The sequence below is a fragment of the Arachis hypogaea genome, chromosome 14 (assembly GCF_003086295.3).
Source record: "Arachis hypogaea cultivar Tifrunner chromosome 14, arahy.Tifrunner.gnm2.J5K5, whole genome shotgun sequence".
Taxonomy (NCBI): domain Eukaryota; kingdom Viridiplantae; phylum Streptophyta; class Magnoliopsida; order Fabales; family Fabaceae; genus Arachis; species Arachis hypogaea.
This window is the reverse complement of record NC_092049.1, coordinates 88,705,939-88,731,547: the sequence shown is the minus strand read 5'-3', so window position 1 is coordinate 88,731,547 and position 25,609 is coordinate 88,705,939. Positions and strand designations below refer to the sequence as shown.

Genomic DNA, 25,609 nt, shown 5'->3' with positions numbered 1-25,609 from the left:
CAGGGAGGTCAGAATCCAACAGCATCAGCAGTCCTTATTCAACCTCTGAATCTGATTTTTGCTCAAGTCCCTCAATTTCAGTCAGAAAATACCTGAAATCACAGAAAAACACACAAACTCATAGTAAAGTCCAGAAATATGAATTTAACATAAAATCTATTAAAAACATCCCTAAAAGTAACTAGATTCTACTAAAAATATACTAAAAACAATGCCAAAAAGCGTATAAATTATCCGCTCATCACAACACCAAACTTAAATTGTTGCTTGTCCCTAAGCAACTGAAAATCAAAATAGGATAAAAAGAATAGAATATACTATAAATTCCAAACTATCAATGAAACATAGCTTCAATCATATGAGCGGGACTTATAGCTTTTTGCCTCTTGAATAGTTTTGGCATCTCACTTTATCCATTGAGGTTCAGAATGATTGGCATCTATAGGAACTCAGAGTTCAGATAGTGTTATTGATTCTCCTAGTTCAGTATGATGATTCTTGAACACAGCTATTTTATGAGTCTTGGCCGTGGCCCTAAGCACTTTGTTTTCCAGTATTACCACCGGATACATAAATGCCACAGACACATAATTGGGTGAACCTTTTCAGATTGTGACTCAGCTTTGCTAAAGTCCCCAATTAGAGGTGTCCAGGGTTCTTAAGCACACTCTTCTTTTGCTTTGGACCTTGACTTTAACCGCTCAGTCTCAAGTTTTCACTTGACACCTACACGCCACAAGCACATGGTTAGGGACAGCTTGGTTTAGCCGCTTAGACCAGGATTTTATTCCTTTAGGCCCTCCTATCCACTGATGCTCAAAGCCTTGGGATCCTTTTTATTTGCCCTTGCCTTTTGGTTTTAAGGGTTATTGGCTTTTTCTGCTTGCTTTTTCTTTTTCTTTCTATTTTTTTTTCTTCTACATTTTTTTTTCGCCTATTTTTTTTTTCTGCAAGCTTTGTTCTTTGCTGCTTTTTCTTGCTTCAAGAATCATTTTTATGATTTTTCAGATTATCAAATAACATGTCTCCTAGTCATCATTCTTTCAAGAGCCAACATATATAACATTCTTAAACAACAACTTCAAAAGACATATGCACTGTTCAAGCATACATTCAGAAAACAAAAAGCATTGTCACCACATCAATATAATTAAACTGAGTTCAAAGATAAATTCGAAACTCATGTACTTCTTGTTCTTTTGAATTAAAACATTTTTCATTTAAGAGAGGTGATGGATTCATAGGACATTCATATCTTTAAGACAGAGTTACTAACTACTAATGATCATGTAATGAAGACACAAACACAGATAAGCATATAGAAAACGAAAGAACAGAGAAAGTAAGAACAAGGAATGAGTCCACCTTGGTGATGTCCTTGAGCTCTTCTATGTCTCTTCCTTGTCTTTGCTGCTCCTCCTTCATTGCTTTTAGATCTTCTCTGATTTCATGAAGGATGATGGAGTGCTCTTGATGTTCCACCCTTAGTTGCTTCCAATAATTGTGTGGGAGAAAATGTATCCCCTGAGGTATCTCAGGGATCTCTTGATTTGCAGTCAAATGTTCTACCACTGAGCTATAGACCCTTGATGGAAGCTTTTGTCTTCCCTTTCCTCTTTCTAGAGGCTTCTCTGGCCTTAGGTGCCATCAATGGTTATGGAAAAAATAAAAAAGCTATGCTTTTTACCACACCAAACTTAGAATGTTGCTCGCCCTCGAGCAAAAGAAGAAAGAATAGAAGAATAAGAAGCAGATATGGAGGAGATGGAGGGAGATGTGTATTTGGCCATATGGGTGGGATTGGGTGGGAAAGAGATGTTGAATTTTGAAGGAAAGTGGGTGTTTGGATGTGAGTGGTAAAGAGTTAATAGGGAAGAGTGTTTATTGGGAATAGAGGATGATTGAGAAGAGAGAAGAGAGTGAGTGGAGGTAAGTGGGGATCCTGTGGGGTCCACAGATCCTGAGGTGATCCTGTGAGGTCCACAGATCTTGAGGTGTCAAGGCATTTACATCCCTGCACCAATTTAGGCATGTAAAATGCCCTTGCACACAACTCTGGGCGTTCAGCGCCAGGTTGGTGCCCATTTTGGGCGTTCAACGCCCATTTGCTGCCATTTCTGGCGTTGAACGCCAGAACCATGCTTGTTCTGGGCGTTCAACGCCAGGATGCTCCCATTCTGGGCGTTCAGCGCCAGAACTATGCTCTGTTCTGGCGTTTGAACGCCAGACAGATGCTCCTCCAGGGTGTGATTTTTCTTCTGCTGTTTTTTTTTATTCCGTTTTTGATTTTTTTGTTTATTTTGTGACTCCACATGATCATGAACCTAAGAAAACATGAAAAACAATAAAAATAAGAATTAGATAAACATTGGGTTGCCTCCCAACAAGCGCTTCTTTAATGTCAATAGCTTGACAGTGGGCTCTCATGGAGCCTCACAGATGTGCAGAGCTTTGTTGAGACTCTCCAACACCAAACTTAGAGTTTGGATATGGGAGTTCAACACCAAACTTAGAGTTTGGTTGTGGCCTCCCAACACCAAACTTAGAGTTTGACTGTGGGGGCTCTGGTTGACTCTGCTTGGAGAGAAGCTTTTCATGCTTCCTCTCCATGGTTGCAGAGGGAGATCCTTGAGTTTTGAATACAAGGGAGTTCTCATTCCATTGAAGGACTATTTCACCTCTGTCAACATCAATCACAGCTCTTGCTGTGGCCAGGAAAGGTCTTCCTAGGATGATGGATTCATCCTCTTCCTTTCCAGTATCCAGGACTATGAAATCAGCAGGGATGTAAAGGCCCTCAACTTTTACCAATACATCTTCTACGTGTCCATAAGCCTGTCTTCTTGAGCTGTCTGCCATCTCTAGTGAGATTTTAGCAGCTTGCACCCCATAGATTCCCAGTTTCTCTATTACAGAGAGGGGCATGAGGTTTATTCCTGAACCAAGGTCACACAGAGCCTTAAAGATCATGGTGCCTATGGTACAGGGTATTATGAACTTTCCAGGATCCTGTCTCTTCTGAGGCAATGTCAGTTGATCCAGATCACTTAGTTCATTGATGAACAAGGGAGGTTCAACTTCCCAAGCATCAATGCCAAACAATTTGGCATTCAGCTTCATGATTGCACCAAGAAACTTGGCCGTTTGCTCTTTAGTGACATCCTCATTCTCTTCAGAAGAGGAATACTCATCAGAGCTCATGAAGGGCATAAGGAGGTTCAATGGAATCTCTATGGTCTCTAGATGAGCCTCAGAGTCCTTTGGTTCCCCAGAGGGAAGCTCCTTATTGATCACTGGACGTCCCAGGAGGTCTTCCTCCTTGGGATTCACGTCCTCTCCTCTCCTCACAGGTTCGGCCATGGCGCTTATGTCAATGGCCTTGCACTCTCCTTTTGGGTTCTCTTCTGTATTGCTTGGGAGAGTACTAGGAGGGATTTCAGTGATCCTTTTACTCAGCTGGCCCACTTGTGCTTCCAGATTTCTAATGGAAGACCTTGTTTCATTCATGAAACTTACAGTGGCCTTAGATAGATCAGAGACTTGATTTGCTAAATTAGAAGCATTTTGTTCAGAGTTCTCTGTCTGTTGCTGAGTTGATGATGGAAAAGGCTTGCTATTGCTAAACCTGTTTCTTCCACCATTATTAAAGCCTTGTTGGGGCTTTTGATCCTTCCATGAGAAATTTGGATGATTTCTCCATGTTGAGTTATAGGTGTTTCCATAAGGTTCACCTAAGTAATTTACCTCTGCTATTGCAGGGTTCTCAGGATCATAGGCTTCTTCTTCAGAAGATGCCTCTTGAGTACTGTTGGATGCAGCTTGCATTCCATGCAGACTCTGAGAGATCATATTGACTTGCTGAGTCAATATTTTATTCTGAGCCAATATGGCATTCAGAGTACAACCTCAAGAACTCCCTTCTTCATAGGCGTCCCATTGCTTACAGGATTCCTTTCAGAAGTGTACATGAACTGGTTATTAGCAACCATGTCAATGAGTTCTTGAGCTTCTGCAGGCGTTTTCTTTAGGTGAATGGATCCACCTGCAGAGGTATCCAATGACATCTTAGATAGCTCAGATAGACCATCATAGAATATATCCAGGATGGTCCATTCTGAAAGCATGTCAGAAGGACACTTTTTGGTCAACTGTTTGTATCTTTCCCAAGCTTCATAGAGAGATTCACTTTCCTTCTGTCTGAAGGTTTGAACATCAGCTCTAAGCTTGCTCAGCTTTTGAGGAGGAAAGTACTTGGCTAAGAAAGCCGTGACCAGCTTATCCCAAGAGTTCAGGCTATCTTTGGGTTGAGAATCCAACCATAATCTAGCTCTGTCTCTTACAGCAAAAGGGAAAAGCATGAGCCTGTAGACTTCAGGATCTATTCCATTAGTCTTAACAGTATCACATATCTGCAAGAATTCAGTTAAGAACTGAAAAGGATCTTCAGATGGAAGTCCATGAAACTTGCAGTTCTGCTGCATTAGAGAAACAAATTGAGGTTTCAGCTCAAAGTTGTTTGCTCCAATGGCAGGAATGGAGATGCTTCTTCCATGTAAATTGGAATTAGGTGCAGTGAAGTCACCAAGCATCTTCCTTACATTATTATTATTTTCGGCTGCCATCTCCTCTGCCTGTTCGAAAATTTCTGAAAGGTTATCTCTGGATTGTTGTATTTTAGCTTCTCTTAATTTTCTCTTCAGAGTCCTTTCAGGTTCTGGATCTGCTTCCACAAGAATGTTCTTATCCTTGCTCCTGCTCATAAGACAAGGAAGAATGGCCAGAAAAATGATAATAATAATAATAGAGATCCTTTATCCCACAGTATAGGGATCCCTGTGTGAGTGGAAGAAAAGAGGGGGAGATAAAGAATGTGATGTAAAGGAAGAAACACAACTGTGAGGATTGGAATGTGAGATGAGATGTTAGGATATGAATGAATAAATAGAATAGGATGGGAGAGGTATAATTTTCGAAAATTATTTTGAAAAGGAGTTAGTGATTTTTGAAAATTGGTTTTTGAAAATTTGTTAGTCTTTTTCGAAATTTTTTTTTTTTTGAAATAAAATTAAAAATAAAAATAATTAGTTAATTAAAAAGAAATTTTGAAAAAGGGGAGAGATATTTTCGAAATTGAGAGAGAGAGAGTTAGTTAGGTGGTTTTGAAAAAGATAAGAAACAAACAAAAAGTTAGTTAGTTAGTTGAAACAAATTTTGAAAAGATAGGAAGTTAGGAAGTTAGAGAAGATATTTTGAAAAGATATTTTTGAACAAGATAAGATAAGAAGATATTTTGAAAAGATATGATAGGATTAGTTTTGAAAAAGATTTGATTTTTAAAATCACAATTAATGACTTGATTCATAAGAAATCACAAGATATGATTCTAGAACTTAAAGTTTGAATCTTTCTTAACAAGCAAGTAACAAACTTCAAATTTTTGAATCAAAACATTAATTGATTAGTTATTTTCGAAAATTTTATATAAAAATAAGAAAAAGATTTTTGAAAAAGATTTTTGGAATTTTCGAAAATAACTAAGAAATTTGAAAAAGATTTGATTTTTGAAAAAGATTTTGAAAAAGATAAGATTTTCAAATTGAAAATTTGATTTGACTCATAAGAAACAACTTTGATTTTTAAAAATTTTTTGAAAAAGTCAACTCAATTTTTGAATTTGATGAGAGAAAAAGGGAAAGATATTTTTTTTTTGATTTTTTGAATTTTTATGAAAACATGAAAAATATGCAATGCATGAAATTTTTAGATCAAAACAATGAATGCATGCAAGAATGCTATGAATGTCAAGATGAACACCAAGAACACTTTGAATGTCATGATGAACATCAAGAACATATTTTTGAAAAATTTTTAATGCAAAGAAAACATGCAAGACACCAAACTTAGAATTCTTTAATGCTTACGCACTAAGAATTCAAGAATGCATATGAAAAACAACATACAACACAAAACAAAAAATCATCAAGATCAAACAAGAAGACTTACCAAGAACAACTTGAAGATCATGAAGAACACTATTAATGCATGATATTTTCGAAAAAATGCAAGATGCATATGCAATTGACACCAAACTTATAACATGACTCAAGACTCAAACAAGAAACACAAAAATATATTTTTTTTTTTTTATGATTTTCTAATTTTTTTGTATTTTTATTTTTATTTATTTATTTATTTATTATTTTTTTTTCGAAAATTATTTAGAAAAAAGAAAAATAAGGATTCAAAATTTTTAATATGAATTCCAGGAATCTTATCCTCTAAAGCTCCAATCAAAGGGTCAGGCATGGCTTAATAGCCAGCCAAGCTTTAGTATGTAACTCAGACATGACACGCCTGACATTCCTTACATTCAACAGCCAATTGGCTAAGAAAGACAAAGAAGCTCTTCTCTTGAGTATAAGAATTGAGACATGGCTTTACAGCCAGTCAGGCTTCAACATGCTTCATGAAACACTAGAATTCATTCTTAAAAATCTTGAATAAAATTTTTGAAAACATTTTTATTTTTTTTTTTTTTTTCGAAAACAGATGAGAGATTTTTGAAAATATTTTTGAAAAATTTTTGAAAATAAAATAAAAAGAAAATTACCTAATCTGAGCAACAAGATGAACCGTCAGTTGTCCAAACTCAAACAATCCCCGGCAACGGCGCCAAAAACTTGGTGGACGAAATTGTGATCACATTAATGTAGTACTCTTTGTTATTGTATGGAATCATTATTATGGCTCTTTACTATGTGTGGACACAACTCCGTTCAACTAACCAGCAAGTGTACTGGGTCGTCCAAGTAATAAACCTTACGCGAGTAAGGGTCGATCCCACAGAGATTGTTGGCTTGAAGCAAGCTATGGTCACCTTGTAAATCTCAGTCAGGCGGATTTAAACATGATACTTTATTAGATTAAAATAAACAATAAAAGGGATAGAGATACTTATGTAGATTCATTGGCAGGGATTTCAGATAAGCAAATGGAGATGCTTTTCGTTCCTCTGAACCTCTGCTTTCCTGCTATCTTCATTCAATCAGTCTTACTCCTTTCCATGGCTGGCTGTATGCAAGGGCATCACCGTTGTCAGTGGCTACATCCCCTCCTCTCAGTGAATCATATGCTCACGCACCCTGTCACGGCACGGCTATTCATCTGTCGGTTCTCGATCATGCTGGAATAGGATTCACCCTCCTTTTGCGTCTGTCACTAACGCCCAGCACTCGCGAGTTTGAAGCTCGTCACAGTCATTCAATCATTGAATCCTACTCAGAATACCACAGACAAGGTTTAGACCTTCCGGATTCTCTTGAATGCCGCCATCATTCTAGCTTACGCCACGAAGATTCTGGTTAGGAGATCTAAGAGATACTCATTCTAGCTTAATTCATGTAGAACAGAAGTGTTTGTCAGGCACGCGTTCATAAGGGGGAAGGATGATGAGCGTCACACATAATCATCACCTTCATCACGTTCTTGGGTGCGAATGGATATCTTAGAAGCGAAATAAGAAGAATTGAATAGAAAACAGTAGTACTTTGCATTAATCTTTGAGGAACAGCAGAGCTCCACACCTTAATCTATGGAGTGTAGAAACTCTACCGTATGAAAATACATAAGTGAAGGTCCAGGCATGGCCGAGAGGCCAGCCCCTCTGATCTAAGAACCAGGCGTCCAAAGATGCCTAATACAATAGTAAGAGGTCCTATTTATAATAAACTAGCTACTAGGGTTTACATGAGTAAGTATTTGATGTATAAATCCACTTCCGGGGCCCACTTGGTGTGTGTTTGGGCTGAGCTTAAGTGTTGCACGTGCAGAGGCCATTTGTGGAGTTGAACGCCAGTTTCTGTGCCAGTTTGGGCGTTCAACTCTGGTTTTGGATCCTTTTCTAGCGCTGGACGCCAGATTTGGGCAGAAGGCTGGCGTTGAACGCCAGTTTACGTCGTCAATTCTTGGTCAAAGTATGGACTATTATATATTGCTGGAAAGCCCTGGATGTCTACTTTCCAACGCAATTGGAAGCGTGCCATTTCTAGTTTTGTAGCTCCAGCAAATCCACTTTGAGTGCAGGGAGGTCAGAATCCAACAGCATCAGCAGTCCTTCTTCAACCTCTGAATCTGATTTTTGCTCAAGTCCCTCAATTTCAGTCAGAAAATACCTGAAATCACAGAAAAACACACAAACTCATAGTAAAGTCCAGAAATATGAATTTAACATAAAATCTATTAAAAACATCCCTAAAAGTAACTAGATTCTACTAAAAATATACTAAAAACAATGCCAAAAAGCGTATAAATTATCCGCTCATCAATTGTAAATCAACATCATCATCAATTTGATAAAATGATTGAGAAATGTTTGAGTTATTTTGTACCCTAGAAATATCAATTCCAGAATTTACAGATCTGGGACTTTTGCTTGAAAAATGAGATTGTGAAGTCACAGAAAAAGATTTTCTTGCTGAAGCAAAATCATTAGATGTTCCTGCTTCAGATCTAGAAGAAAAAGAATTTTGTCTGTCAAAGAAAATCTCTACTTTTTCTGATTCATCCTGTCTTATCTCTCGTAAGAGAGGTGCTTGTCTAGGTTGCGTTGGAATGGCTCGATCAATTGACCACAACTGGGGAAGGTCAATTTCATCCCACTTTATAAGCCTTGGGACCGTGACGTTGGCCTTTGTCATGTCTGTGACGAACAAAGTGGTTTCACGATCTTGGGATTTAAGAAGGACTCTAGAATTACAAGTGTTCATGACCTTGTATTGAATCCTATAGATTAAAGCGGCTGAGATGGATCCTTCCTTCATGTTAAGACCATGAATTCGGATGTTTAGAAAAAGGGAGTCAAGGATGTTGACATCTAACAAACTGACTGTTTTGTTTCGAAAACAGTTGAAGTAAACCGGACCGTGTTCAAGGCTTGTTTCAACTATTCCGATTAAGGAGTCTTGGAAATCATTGTGCCTAATGTCTCTAAGGCACATAAAGATGGAAGCATTAAGACCTTCTCTGATGAGAGGTTTGACAACTACTTGGGCACACCCTATATGAAGATATTTGTAGTGACGGGCATGTTCTTTGACAGATTGTTTGGTTAAAAGATGGAATTCCTCACCGGAGTCAGGTCCTAGAGGAATATTGTTTTCAGCGATTTTGATAATGTAATCCGATTTTCTTTTATTGTCATCAGGGACATATAACTCATATTGAGGGATATTGGGTATTTCCCAATTGTCTATGGCTTGATTGATATCTTCGAAGTGCACTTCTTCTTCGAAGATATTGTGTTTGGGAGAAAGTTCTTCAAGCCGAGTTACTTTCTCAGTAAGAGGATTGTGGGGAGAATGAGGTGAAGAGGTGGAGGAAAAAGGTGAAGAAGATCCCCTAATGCAGAGACGTCTAGAGAGTAAACGGAAGAGATGGGACATAATTTTTAGAAATCTGATATCATTGCCCTCTTCTGGTTCAGAAAGAACATATATATTATTGCTAAACTATCACTCAAATTTTTAGATCTGGGAATTATAACTCTTTTTTTTTTTGAATCTTTAAATCTATAGCCACTAGGAATTCTTATGTTCGGATCTTATCACTGTCAAGAACATCGTCAAATTAGCCTTACTGCCCATCAACAAGGGTCTTACTACTACAGTCCCTTCAAGTGATAAGATTAAACCGCTCATACTTCTAGATTTAAAGAATAGTTTTGTTTGGTATGTACTGAGATCAAGAACATGAACAGTAAATAAGAACATGAATAGTAAACAAAGAATATAACTCACAGATCCATGAACCTTAGAGATAGTTTAATAATAATAAAAGGAGACAAAATTACCCCAAAGTGAAGCTCAATAAAGATCAATGCATATGTGATGGAATTGAAGTTGATACATGAGTATATGTATATATGTAAAAGTGAGATCTTGGGTAGCTAAGCCTGATTTTAGAATCGCTTGGATTGTGTGTGTGTTAAGTAAGAACTTAGGTTAGTCAAAGATTCAAATGATAGCTCACTTGGCCACACATATATCCTCACCCTTACCTTGGCCCCATTACAACCTTCAAAAGCCCTCTTGATATTTGCATATATGCACTAAATATTTGTTAATTGGTTAGATGAAGAACAAACTCTAGAAAGCATGAGTAGAGAAGAATTGAGTGGATTAACCCTAAACACTTGAGCGATTAGAGTGCATATACACATCCGGTGAGGGTTCGATTGCTCAATACCATATGTCCGTCTTTGATCATTGCTTATCTTGCAAGTTTGTGAACTCCTTTGAATAACTCAATTCAATTGTGAATTTGGTTTTGTTTAGCCTTTGATTGTACATACATGATTTCTTGGAGATTTGACTCACTTTGACCACATATATATATATATATATATATATATATATATATATATATATATATATATATATATAGTAATTAGGATAGCTAGATGCATGTAAGTAGCTTGCATTTAAATAGTTGCATTGAATAAATGTTATTACCCCTTTCTTGTCTTTCTTGAGTTTAACATCAGGACATGCTTAGTTTAAGTGTGGGGAGGTTTGATAAACCCCAATTTTGTGGTTTATCTTGTGTTGAATTTATGGAATTTTATCAACTTATCTCACATTTATTCAATGAAATAGCATGCTTTTGTAATTTTCCCTAATTTGTGCTTAAGAGTTAAAAATATGCTTTTTAGACCTTAAAAATAGCTAAATCTAATTCACTTTAATTCTATTCGATGCCTTGATATATTTGTTGAGTGATTTCAGGTTTATAAGGCAATGATTGGATAGAAGAAGTAAAGAGAAAAGCATGCAAAGTGGAGAATTCGTGAAGAAATGAACATTTGGAGGATTCATGGCCACGCGCATGCGTCATCCCCGCGTACATGTGAGAAGGACATTTGCAAGGCCACGAGCACGCTCACACACGTGTACGCATCAGGAGGAAATTTGCCAGCGACGCACACGTATCACAGGACAATCCTCTTTTTTAGCTTCCGTTTCCTTTTCCAGTGTTTTAATAAATGGAAATTCCTGCCAAAATGTTAAAGTCAGTTTCCGCAGTTGCCCTATTCACTAAAATCTTCGAATTAGCCCTGACCGGGCTTTTCAGGTGTGCTAAAATAAGTGGCAGAGAATGCGCTGTGAGGAAGGCCTGGCCTCTTCGGCTTGAAGCCCTCATGTCCTATAGGAAGTGGAAGTAAGAAATCCTATCCATCTTTTTATCGAAAAATATCGAAATCTATAATGAAGAAATCATATCGTGCTTATATATAGCACGCGTGACACTAGTCACGTGACATCATTAAAGGCAACATGCTGGGAGCGATTTCTGAGCTTTCTAGGCCCAAATCCAACTCATTTCTGAGACTATTTGATGCAAAATTCAAGATGGATCAAGGGGGAGCAATTAGATATGTAGGAAGCATGCCTTAGCTTAGTTCTAGAGAGAGAAGCTCCCTTTTCTCTCTAGAAATTAGGGTTCTTAGTTTAGTTTTCTCTTAGATTTAGGTTTAATTACTTATTTTGATTAAGTTTCCTTTACTTTTCCTTGTTGATTTGCTTCAATCTTCTTAGTTTCGCTTGTTAATTTCTCTTTTATGCCTCTTTTTGGTTTATGAACACTTTTGTTGATTTTAATTTCATTTAATGCAATTTCATGTTTTATGTTCTTTTCTTGCTTGTTTGAGTTGTTATTGTTAATTTCTTGCATTTAGTAGTTTTAGATTTTATTATTTCTTGCAATTTACCATGCTTTCTTTTTATGCCTTCCAAGTGTTTGACAAAATGCTTGGTTGGATTTTAGAGTAGATTTTGTGCATTCTTAGCTTGGAAAGAGAAATTAGGTGATCTTGAGTCATTAATACCCAACTTATGTTGGTGATTTAGAGTTGTTAGTTAATATTATTTCTATTGACTCTAATATCTTGCTAATTCAATTAGTAAGTTGATTAGGACTTAAGGATTGAGATTAACTAGTCCTATTTGACTTTCTCTTAATATGAAGATAACATTATACCTTCTTCCTATGTTGGGGATGACGAAATAGGATTAGCTCTTGTTAATTATTGAATGATGATTAATGACTAGGATAGAAAGCCTTGATTCTCAATCCTTCCCATGAATGCCTCTCTTTTTAGTAATTGTTATCTTTAGTTGTTGATTTACTTTTATTGTCATTTAGATTATAGTCTTCTTATATGCAAACCACCCCTTGGACCTCATAACCAATAATACGCATACCTCACTACAATTCCTTTGAGAGACGACCCGAGATCTAATACTCTCGGTATTTTTATTGGTTTGCCTAAGTGACAAACAAAATTAAACTTTGATTGAGGATTCTTTGTCGGTTGGAAACTATACTTCGATGAGATTATTTGTGAAATTCGTAACCGACAATAATCTTTACATCAAGTTTTTGGCGCCGTTGCCGGGGAATTGCAATGTGTGCTTGTTGTTGGTTATTGTTCATATGTGAATATTGTGAATAGCTTGATTTTTAGTTTGTTTGCTAGTTTTTGCTAGTTTTAGGATTTGGTCTTCTTTGTTTCTTATTGGTCTTTGCTTTTATTTTCCATTGCTACTATGAATTCTCATCCCTATGGCTATGAGTTTGGTTCACTATGTTGTAGGAAATGGAAGCTTTTAATGGAAGTTTACATCAAGGATTTGGAAATCAAAGGTGGGAGGAGCCTCAAGCATATAGACAACCTTCTTGGCAACAACCTCCTCCGGTTTCTTATGGGTACAATCCAACTCCTAATACTTACCAATCTAATGGATGTGGTGATCCTCATTGTGGTTGTCAACCACAATCACCACATACATATGATCCCTTCCCTCAATATAGTCCTCAACAACCTTACTCACAAGTCCCATACCACCATTCACCTCCATATGATCCTAACCTATATTCACCATACCAACAACCATATGAGCCATACTTTGAGTCACCACCATTCCAACATCAATAGTCTTAAGAACCATCAATTCCATATACATCACCTCCATATCCTTACCAAGATGAACCACCTTCCAATTATGAACCCTTTTCCCCAAACAATGAACCCTCTCTTATACCACCTCCTTCAAGGGATGAAGCGCTCCGCACCTTCTTGCAAGAACAACAAAGAGATGATTGTTTGCTTAAGGTATTTTTATTGATTTGCTTAAGTGACAAACAAAATTAAACTTTGATTGAGGATTGTTTGTCGGTTGGGAACTATACTTCGACGAGATTATTTGTGAAATTCCTAACCGACGATAATCTTTACATCAGACCACGACGATAACAATGATATACACACTAACCATAGGCACCCACAATTGGTATTCAGTTGCTTATAGTTGAGGATGTGGTACTGGGCTACTTATCTAGTAGGGATGATATGGAATTATGCTACATCGTTGCTAATTATTTATTTCATTTCAATCAGGTCATTCAAAATTATCCTTCAACATGTATTGAACTCACAATTATTATGTTAGAGAAATATGAAAGAAGATGATAGTAATAATGCTCTGATTTTTTCTTAACGTGCAATGTGCTAAATAGTAAATATATTATATCTGCAAAATTAAAATTATATATGTAAACAGATCTGATACACATCCAAACATTATTGTCATCTAAGTTTAACCAAGTAGACTTAACACTAACAAAAACCATTCTCATTAAAAGAACGTGATTATACGCGCAGGCTTTACGTTATTGTCGACGTCTTCTTCTTCGCGTTCCTTCTCCTCCTCCTCCTTCTTCTTCTTCGCGTTCTTTCTTCTTCGCATTCCTTCTTCTTCGCGTATTTTCTCCTTATTGTCATTCTTTTTGTTGCTGCTATTGTTGCTGCATTTTTTTTTTCTTTTCCTCCTTATCTCCTTAGTGATTTTGCAGCATTATATGTTTCTTCTTCTTTTTTGTTTGATTTTTCTTATCTTTTTCTTGGTTTTATTCCTCTCAAGAGAATGAAACAAGAAGAATTATAACAGAATGAAATAAGAAGAAGATGAAGAAGAAAATATGAAAAAAATGGAGAAGAAGAAGCAGTAGAAGATGAGGAGAAAGAGTTTTGAATTATGTAGAATAACGAGACCAAATGCACCTTAATTCACTCAGAAATGAACCAAAATTACATCCAAAATGAACCGAAAATTAAATTACGAATGAACCAAAATTACTTAATGATGACGATATACAAACAAACACGTTTCAAAACAAACAAGACCAAGTGCACCTTATTTAAATCCAGAATGAAACGAAATTGCTTAATGATTGCGTTCGAAAACAGATACATAAACAAAATTAAATTATTAGATATTCACTCAAAAAGGAACCGAAATTACATCCAGAATGAACCAAAAATTAAATTTTGAATGAACCGAAATTACGTAGTGATGACGATACACAAACAAACTCGTTTCAAAACAAACACAGACAAGTCAATTTTGAATAAAAACACATCCAAATCAATTTTGGATTAGATAATGTCATCAATATGGCAAAAATTCGATGATAATGATAACAATAACGAGGATAACGATAATGATGACACGTATTAGAAGAAGACGACAATGACGATAACGACGACGACGACGACGACGATGATGATGATGATGATGATGATGATGGAAGAAAATGATGAAAAGGAAGGAGGAGAAGAAATTCTAATAAGAAAAGAAGGAGAAAGTGGAGGAGGAGGAGGAAGAGTTTCAGATTGTGCAGAACAAGGAGACCAAATGCACCTTAATTCACTCAGAAATAAACCAAAATTATATCCAGAATGAACCATAAATTAAATTCCGAATGAACTGAAATTACTTAATGATTGCGTTCGAAAACAAGGACACAAACAAAATTGAATCATGAACAAAAACTCATCCAAACCTATCAAGTGATTTTGCAGTATTATGCATTTTTTCTTCTTTGTTTTGATTTTTCATGTTTTTATTATTATTAAGAGGGTAAAACAAGAAGAATTATGAGAAGGAAAAACAAGAAGGAGAAGATGAACAAGATAAGAAGAAGAAGAAGAACATGATAAGGAGTTTGAGGATTTTTTTATTCTTGTTTCTTCTTTTTTATTTGATTTTTCTTCTTTTTTTCTTAGTTTTCTTCCTCTCAAGAGAGGATGTGAGGAGGAAGAGTTTTGAATTGTGCAGAACAACGAGACCAAATGCACTTTAATTCACTTAGAAATGAACTGAAATTACATCCAAAATGAACCGAAATTACTTAATGATGTCGATACACAAACAAACTTGTTTCAAAACAAGCAGAGACCAAATACACCTTATTTAAATCTAGAATGAATCGGAATTACTTAATGATTGCGTTCGAAAATAAGCATACAAACAAAATTGAATGATCAGAAATTCACTCAGAAATAAAACTGAAATTACATCTAGAATGAACCGAAAATTAAATTTCGAATGAATCGAAATTATTTAATGATAACGATACACAAACAAACACGTTTCAAAACAAGCATAGACAAAGTCAATTTCAAACAAAAACACATCCAAATCAATTTTGGATCAGACAATGTCATTAATATGGCAAAAATTCGATGATAATGATAGCAATAACGACGATAACGACGATACGTATTAGAAGAACATGACAATGACGATAACGATGATGATCATGATGATGGAGGAAAATGATGAAAAGAAAGGAGGAGGAGAAATTTTAATGAGAAAAGAAGGAAAAAAAGGAGGAGGAGGAGGAGGAGGAAGAGGATGTGGTGTTGGTGACGACGGTAACGAAAGAGAAAAATAATGAAAAAAGAGGAGGAAAAGAAGAAGACGTAGCATCATATGTGAAGAAGAAGAAAAAAGAAGGAAAATAAGAAGAAAGGAAGAAGAAGAAAGTGCGTGTGTGAATTTCAAGAAGAAAAAGAAGAAGAAGTACGAAGGGAGAAGCATAAAAAAAAACGTGTGAATCTAAAAGACTTGATTGGTTTAATCACTTGAATGTAAAACTTTACCGATATACAAATTAATTTAAAAAATTTTACTGAAGGTAAGATTCAAATATCCTAAATTTTCTTAAATGTACATTGGTTTCATTGACAATTACTAGAAAAGTTAATAACAAAGTTACTTTACACTTTACACTTGGAGTACTTTGAAAAATCATTTTATATATATGTATCACCTCAATAGACACAAATAATTAATTAACAAAAGATATTTGATTTTATTCTTAATAAAGTAAACGTTTCAAGCTATTTCTCATCATCATCCATATTTTTACTTTCTTTTAATGATTTTTAAATTTTTACTAACAAGTACACTAAGAATGTTCTAAAAATAGTAAAATACTAAATAAAAATTTAAATAGAAAATATAAGCTTTTTAAGTTGTCATTTGTCAATATATTAAATAGAAAACATTATCATTCTTGATTCCTGTATTATCATTCATTCATTCCTGCATTAAAGCAAGTAAGGTGCAAAATGACAAAATTGGAAAAAATAAAATAAAAAAAAAGCTCACAGCGCAAAGTGAAGTCAATCTTCCAATCTACTTTCCTGCCTTTGCCACAATAATGGTCCGAAAAGGCTCCTCAAAATAATAGCCTCTTCTCAGTCCATTTAACAAAGCCACCCAAATTTCCAATTTTACCCCCTTCCTTCGTTGCTTCCATGATCCTTCTCATCATCATCGCAAAAAGCTTTGAAAAGTTCCTGAATTTCTCAGATACTCTCCCTTGGGGGGGAATAGGGATCTTCCTTTGAAACCCTACTGGCAGTGGGTTCTTCACTTCTTCAGTTTTTCTTGTTTGTTCCTCTTTTTTGGATTGTATTTTTGCTTTTTTTGGCCACCAATCCTATACAAATTTCCCTTTTCCTTTCAAAATTTGAAACTTTGAACTTTTTTGAAACGTTTTGTTGATGGGTGCTTGTTGGAGCAACCGGATTAAGGCTATTAATCCTTCCAACACAGGTCTGCTTCTTGTGTTGACTTCCATCTTCACATTCTTTTGCTTCCTCTTAATACTTTCATAATCCGATGTTCATTTTTCTCTAGATTTTTGGTTCTATGTTGGTTTTGGTTGAAATGGAATATGGGTTTGTGGTAGTTTAGACCTAAAAGGTTTTAACTTTTGTGGACTTTTATGAATTCATGTGCATGTATCGTAGTGTGTGTGGAACATGCATTGAGAATTTGAGATCCTTGCAAGTTAAGATACTATGGTTTTTTCCCCGCTGATTTTGTGATTTATGCTTCACAAAAAAAGGTTTAATATGAGATAATCATTGGATTGTTGAACTCTAGATTCGCGCCTAACTGTAGATTGTAGGTTTTTATCAAATTTCATATTTCCCGTTTGCAAATCTCTAGACAGAATAGTTTTCTTCATATCGTTCCTTTGGGGTAAACGAAAAAATTGTAATTTGAGTTTGAATGTAATTCATTTCAGAATAACATAATAGTAATTTGGGGTTTTATGGAGTCCATGTAAATTTGGTATTATGTCTCAGCTTAGGTTCTTTTCCTTGTTAGTTTTAAGACCAAACATGGTGAGCCTTTTTAAACATTGTCTTTATTGGTATTGGTGATTTGATGTAGGGTTCACTTCTAGAAGTGTCAGCAGGAATGGACATGACATCAGTTCAAGTAGCAGGAACTCCTCTGCCTCCATAATTGTCCCTCCTCGAAGTGAGGGTGAGATATTACAGTCATCTAATTTGAAAAACTTCAGCTACAATGAACTAAGAGCCGCCACAAAGAATTTCCGGCCAGATAGTGTCTTAGGCGAGGGAGGGTTTGGTTCAGTTTTTAAGGGATGGATTGATGAGCATTCACTTGCTGCTACAAAACCAGGCATAGGAATGATCGTTGCCGTGAAGAGGCTTAACCTAGATGGGCTCCAGGGTCACAAGGAATGGTTGGTAAGTATAAATTCTTTTTCTGTTTTGTTTTGTCTCTCATGCTTATTTATTTGGCTCTTCAAATTTTAGCTTGGCAACTGCAAGATTTTCGGATACTCGTTGAGGTTCCTTTTCTGAACCTGTTTTAGGGATTCTGTGGAACTGTATGTTTTCCTTTGATCTTGTGGGCATTTTAGATGGATTTTTATTATCATAATGTAGCTTAACAAATATCTAAACCCGGCTGTGTAATAGTAACTTGTTTTGTGTTGTTGAATTCATAGGCTGAAATCAACTATCTGGGGCAACTTCAGCATCCTAATCTTGTCAAGTTGATAGGATACTGCTTGGAGGATGACCACCGGCTTCTGGTTTATGAATTTATGCCTAAGGGTAGCGTCGAGAATCATCTGTTCAGAAGTTAGTACCGTAAATTTTGTGAAATTTTCAGTTCTTTTAAGTTTCATCATTTTTGTTCCTCATAAAAGTTTTGTTATTACTGATTTTTTTTGGCCAAATATTCATAGCTTAAACTTAATCCCTACTAAGTTCTAATAGTAATGTCACTCGAAATCATTGTTTAATGCAGGAGGTTCCTATTTCCAGCCATTCTCTTGGAATTTGCGAATGAAAATTGCTCTTGGGGCTGCACGAGGTCTTGCTTTTCTTCATAGTCCTGAAGTTCAAGTCATATACCGCGACTTTAAGACTGCAAACATCCTCCTTGATACTGTATGTACATCATTGCAGACTCGAGCATGTCCCGTTGTTGTTTTGGAATATGATGGATTTCATAGTTCTACTAAACTACTTCATTGCATGCTTCTCTGCAGAATTACAATGCCAAACTTTCTGATTTTGGGTTGGCCAGAGATGGTCCAACAGGTGATAGAAGCCATGTCTCTACTCGGGTCATGGGAACACGGGGATATGCGGCGCCAGAGTATCTAGCAACAGGTATCATCTCTCTTGTTCCAAACTGTATTGTTGGGTTTCTGGCACTGATTTTCCATGCAAAAGAAACTCACCTTTTCTCAGCTCATAGATTTTATTTTCACATAATTTTCCATGGCCAATTTTTTGTCAGCTACTGAAATACTCTCAATTGTTTGGTGTTTACTTGTTCCATTTGTAGAGCTTTCAGCATCCTTTCATGTATGTAGTCCCTGAGTCTTCAAGTTTTCTGGAATATTGATTTTCAACGTTCTATGTTGTCACTTTTATGAAGATGCACAATCCCTCTATATTCAGAACATAATCTATTTCAACTTTCAAGTATAATTTATGAAGATTTTTTTTGTCTATTTAGAATTTGTGATTTATGTACTCAGATTTGAGCAGCTTCTACTGTCTTTTTCTTTTGTTTTTTTGCATTCAAAAAAGTAAGTAATGCCTAATGCCTACTGTGTTGTTGTGAGTTAATATTGTATTTTATTTTTTTCATTCTTGGTTGCTAGGTCACCTCACCTCTAAGAGTGATGTGTATAGTTTTGGAGTAGTTCTTCTCGAAATGATATCGGGGAGAAAAGCAATAGACAAGAACCAACCAACTGGAGAGCACAACTTAGTTGAATGGGCCAAGCCTTATCTGTCTAATAAACGCAGAGTTTTTCGTGTAATGGATCCTCGTCTTGAAGGCCAATATTCCCAGAGTCGAGCACAGGCAGCAGCCGCCCTTGCAATGCAATGTCTTGCGGTTGAGCCTAAGGCCAGGCCGAATATGGACGAAGTGGTAAAAGCATTGGAGCAGCTTCAGGAATCAAAAGACTCACACAAAAGAAGCACTAATCCGAAAGAGCATCACACGCGTGGTTCCAGCAATCTCAATGGCCGTCATGCTCCTGGCAAAGGCAGTGCAGATGCTCCCAAAATGGCCTCGGCTTATCCACGGCCCTCAGTTTCTCTTCTTCAGTGATGAAAGAGTTGTCATTTGACGAGAACCAAGCAGAACAAAACCAGCTCGAAGGTTTAGGGGGTGCTAAGGACCATATTTATGTAAGCAATGGAATGTATAGTTTATGTTACTGTGTTAGTCATATGTTGTATTTTGAGTTACATTAGAGTTTTGTTTTTCTGAGTCATTGTTAGGCATATACGAGTCCCATGTGATATGGGAATTATGAATGATGAATCTCTAAGGTGTTCATTACTTTTGGACCCTTGTACAAAACAGTAATGTTACTTTGATTCTTCATTAGAGTTGGGAAAATCAGACATGGTTTCATTTGTAACTTATTCCAACTTGAATTTTTTTGTCGAATTTCGTAACTTCTCAGAATATTGTATAACAACGAAAAGAGTAAAAGAAAATGAAAAAGTGAGAGAATATATGGAAATATACTCTTCATATGCTTTTATTTGTCATTCTTAAATTATGGGTTTTTATTTAAATAAATAAAGAGTTATTATTTCTGAAAGATATTATTTTTAAAAGGGTAATGTTATATGATTAATAAAATTTATTATTTTTTATCAATACTCTAAATCTTAAATGCTAAATTCTAAATTTTAAACTTCATTTCTAATAGTATAAATAAAGAATTTACCTAATATTAATAATAAAAAGTATTTGTCCTAACATTTTTTTAAATGGTGCATTTCGGTGAAAAAAAAAATGTCTTGTTTGCAACCCTTGTTGCAAAATGAGTTTCACATAATTGGACCAATTTTGTATGCCCTTATTATGAAATGTTTTGTAATATGTCAATGCAAAATTATGAAAGCTTATATTCACATACAAATTGCAAGAATACATAGCATACAAAGGTAGGTTTTATTTTATTTTTTATTTTTTCAAAAAATAAGACCTGCAAAATATGTCATTTATTCTCTCTCTACATCTCTGCATGCTTTTAATATGTATGTGAGTTTCTCCCACTATAAAATGGTTTACATTGCATAGTTGCAAAACTTACTTTAACTTTTGGAAGATTTTTAAGTATATCTTGTACCAGTGATTTTTAACCGTTGATCTTAATTATATATATTATATATATTTTTTATAATTAAGATCAACGATTAAAAATAACTGAAATATTTTCCTTAACTTTTACATATGGTTGAAAATATTTAATTTTACTTATTTGTTAAAATTTAAAACCTATATTATGCTCCCTTATATTATATGTGAGTCAAAATTGCATTTCACTTTCCCAAATTGGTAGAACACCGAGAAGAGGAAGCAGCACTTAAATGGTCCACTTTTTCCTTTCGCTTTTTAATTAATTATTACTAATGCAGAAAAAGTCGTCACCGTGTTGACCACTTCAATTCCCAACCACTAAACCCCCTTTTTTGACTCGGCCTTCTCAGTTTCGCTTCTAATCCTAACCAGTAACAACGGACAACGTTGCCAAATTAGTTTAGTTTAGTTTCTTCACACATTCTTTTTTCTTTATCTTTTGAAAAGAAGCTTCCCAGAGGTTGGTTATTGGCATTAGTTACTACCAATACGAATTTGGAAACTTATTTAATATCAAATTAAGAGTAATTTATAACAATCTCTTTATTACTAAGATCAGATGATATTGCAAACTGGTATTATCCATTGTTTTGATAAGAATATATATTATATACTACTGGTGCTTGACCCCAAAATATTAGGTAACAAGGACAAGTTTAACGGTGTACCAGAGAAATGAATATCACCTTATTTATTAATTGTATAATAATGGATGAACCGAATATATAATGTTGTACTAGAGAACTGAATATGACTTCGCTCCTAAGTCCTAACACATTAATTTTTTTTTTTTTGGGAAAATATCACAACAAAAACGGGAGTGTTGATTAAGTATTTATCATGAAAACAAAAATTAAACCTAAAATTAGTTTCCATTCTTAACCCAACCTAATTAAGTCGACGTTTGTGTTTAACACATTGAAAAGTTTGGTGTTAATTAAGGTTATTTTCTTGTTGAAAGAGACTCGGCATATTTTGTATCCTCAAATCAATAATGCTGGTGATGGTGCTACATCTTCTTGCTTCCACTTTCAATATTTGACATTAGGTCTTGAAAAGTCTTTTAGCTACCCTTTTACTTAGCTTTGAGTTTTGAACTAGGTAAATGCCCCCGATGCGCGGATTGTTTTACCAAACATATAATATTTAACTGTATATATATTTGTAAAGAGTATTTACACATTTTTATTTTTTAGTACTCATATAATTTTAAAATAATCTAATAAATAAAAAAATAAAATTCTAATTTTTAATTTAACAAATTATTTTAAAAAGTTCCTATCTAATGTATCTTTTAAAAAACAAATTCTATGTAATATTTTACAATGTCAATTTTGGAAAATAGCAAGGTGTAGCAACCAATTTATATTTAAATTAACCTAATTTTATAAAAAAAAACAATGAATAATTTTATTATCCAAATCAATAAATTTATTTGTAAAACCACGTAAGTAATACCTTTTTTCTTATATAAAATATTTAGAATCTATTTTATTATATAAAAATTGGGTTTTGTATTTAATGATAAAGACATATTTTTGAGAGTATTTTCTAATTTATTTCTTTTAACTCATTAAATATAATTTATTACAATGGCTTAATTATATCAACTAATTAATTTGATTAGATATTTAAGCATCACATAATTTAATATTATATATCAATTAATTCAATATAATTGTTAGAGTATAATTATGATCAATTAGATCAATTAGCATTATTCAATATATCTGAATATTTATTATAGCCTTTATAGGATATCACATCTTTATTATTTTGAATCTTTTATCACCTATAAATACCCTTCTATATTGTATCATTTTACACAACTTGAATACTCACAAACATTTTTTTACTACTCCCTCTTCCCTGTCTAACATGGTATCAGATCCATGGTATCCTCCTTGAGGAGGATAAGTACAAGGAGGATAACTTGCACTTCCTTCCGACAGTTTCATCTGCGCATCCTTGTGGCAGTTTCGTCTGCGCTTTCTTTCGGCAGTTTCGTCTGCGCTTCTTTCTGGCAGTTCCGTCTGCATTTCCTTCCAGCAGTTTCATCTGCACCCGTTCTATCAGTTTATGCATTTTTTTTATTTAGTTGTTTCAAATAAGTTTCACAGAGGAGAGATGTTAGAGTATAATTAGGATCAATTAGCATTATTTAACATATCTAAATATTTATTATAGGATATTACGTCTTTATTATTTTAATTCTCTTAGCACCTATAAATCCTCTTTTATATTGTATCATTCAACACAACTTAAATACACACAAACATTTTCTCTAATACTCTCTCTCTTACCGTTTCTAATAATAATGAATACAATTTAATTTAGTTAAAAGTTCATTGTTTTATAATATATATATATATATATATATATATATATATATATATATATATATATATATATAAACATGACAGAATAAAATTGTAAAAATAATCTTTTTATCACTTTGGATATTTTAACTCTTTTTTTTCTTTGCGTGTAATTTCATTTTGCGTTAAACTTTGTTTAATTAATAATGAAATATACTCATGTTAATTCTATCATATAATAGTTTGTTTTTCTCCTATGTATTTTGATTTATATAGTTACTATTGATCTTGCTGTTTTCGTTTTTCTGAATTGTCTTTATTTTTTTATGAGTTGATAATTTAAATAAAAAAGTAAAGAAAAGAAAAAAAATGATAGCCAAAGACGGATGCTAGAAACCTAAAGTAGCAACATCATTTCTCAGCATTATTATTAATACGAACTTTATTTATTTTTTCTAACATTCTTTGATATGAGCTTCATTTCTTTTTCTTTATTATTATTAATGATTTTATTATTTTTTCTCTAATTATAAATCTCCTTATAATAATTCTTTGATAGAATATTTTTTTGGTCTAATAGATTTTTTTCCTTATTTTTTGTGAAAAATAATTTATATTAGGAAAAAAAAAGATACAAATTAAATTTTAAAATTCAAATTTAAATAAGATGTGTAAAGGGTAGCTATTGAATTCATTTGGTGGATTTAAACTTTTTGTATTATCGTCATTGAAAATTTCAAATACTATTATAAAATTCTAAATATTTTTTATCTTATTGTTCTTAAATTATATATTATACCGTGTATTTGAAGAGTTTTATATTTTTTAAATAAGTGTGACATTATATACTTTTTGATAAAAGGGATAATAAAGTTGAAGTGAGTAACAAAATTGATTATATAATAAGATACAAATTTTTAGAATTTCTAACACAATTGACAAATTTTTAGTTTCAAAATAAATTTTTATTCTATTTTTTATCTTTTATTTATTTTTTATAATTTTTTCTTGATTTTCTTAATTAATTATGATTGTAATAATTCATCACAAATTTATGTTTTGTAGATAAAATTTATCAATCATAAAATACAGAAAACTTAACCAAAAAAATTAAAAAATATTGATTAATCACAAAATAAAAAAAATATGAATTGTAATTTAATTATGTTGTAAAATACAAATTGAGGCTATTTAAAATTAGTTTTTTTTTATCATTAATGTTATCTTAAACTATAATAAGGTAAAAAGTAAAAATTGTATATAATAATTTAATTTAATTATTTATACTACCAAAATTATTTTTTATTATATTTCATTCAGTTTTATTCATTAGTAATCTTTAATTGTCTATTTTAAATAAAAATTTGAATGGATTGAATTGATTTTTTTCAAATTAGTAATATAATTATTGTGATATTTGCTTTGTTCAGTAATATTTTTTAATTTATTTAATCTGATTAATCATCTCTTTCTTATTTTATGCTAATTTAACTAATTAAAGTTAATAAATTTTAGTTATTTTAATTCTTACAATTTTTTATTCTAATAATGTATTTCAATTAATAATAATAATAATAATAATAATAATAATAATAATAATAATAATAATAATAATAATAATAATAATTTCATTTTAAAGTGACGTTTTATTTCTAATATATATAATATGTCTAATTGTAGAAAATTTACTATTTCTTTATATGATTAAATTAAATTAGATATATTTATATTCAATTTATTAGATTACTTAATTATAATTAATTATATTAAAGATTAGATTAAGATTATGATAGATTATCATTATTTTATTATTTTTTATTTTGATATTAATTCAGATATTTAGTTTTTTATTATTATTTTTTTATTTTCTTATTCTATATGTTTATTTACATAAATCTTGATAAATTACATAAGTTCCTTTTATTCCTCTTTTATATATACATAAAATTTATTAAATTATTTCTCTTCCGTCTAATACTTTTATTTCTCTTCTATTTATATTTCTTTCCTTCAATATTTTATTGGTTCTTATTTTTTAAAATTTTACTTTAATTTGTGTATTTATTCTTATTACACCTAACATTTTTTATTTATGTGTAATATACATTCTTATATATGTTATAGAAATATGATTGAATTCCATTAACTTGCCAAATTTTTTTTAAAAATCTAAAGTTAAAGCACAAAAATATATTTATAGATATTTTACTTTTTTAACTAAAAATGTAATTTTTTTGCCATATTTATTGAAATCTTAAGTTAAATATGAATATTGATATTTAAAATAGAATAAATATATTTTAAATTTTTTGCATCTAAAATAAAATTCTATCAATGTTAGAATTATTTAGATAGATAAGTAATAGTGAATATAGAATTATTTAGGATGGATAGAATTAAGTACATCTTTTTATTAAAAATATGAATTTAAAAATATTA

At 33.1% G+C, this 25,609-nt stretch overlaps 1 protein-coding gene across 2 annotated transcripts; it reads left to right on the top strand.

Moving 5' to 3' along the window:
* Positions 1 to 16,425: 16,425 nt before the first annotated feature.
* LOC112743458 (probable serine/threonine-protein kinase PBL11) lies at positions 16,426 to 20,121 on the top strand. Of its 2 annotated transcripts, none has more exons than XM_025792667.3 (6): positions 16,426 to 16,961; positions 17,589 to 17,911; positions 18,175 to 18,310; positions 18,480 to 18,622; positions 18,724 to 18,847; positions 19,348 to 20,121. In XM_025792667.3, exons 1-6 carry the CDS (start codon positions 16,910 to 16,912, stop codon positions 19,803 to 19,805), a joined length of 1,236 nt encoding a protein of 411 aa, XP_025648452.1. In that variant the 5' UTR covers positions 16,426 to 16,909; the 3' UTR covers positions 19,806 to 20,121. The 2 variants fall into 2 exon arrangements, with proteins under 2 accessions (XP_025648452.1, XP_025648453.1); XM_025792668.3 differs by having other exon boundaries at positions 16,438 to 16,766.
* The last annotated feature ends 5,488 nt before the right edge of the window (positions 20,122 to 25,609 follow it).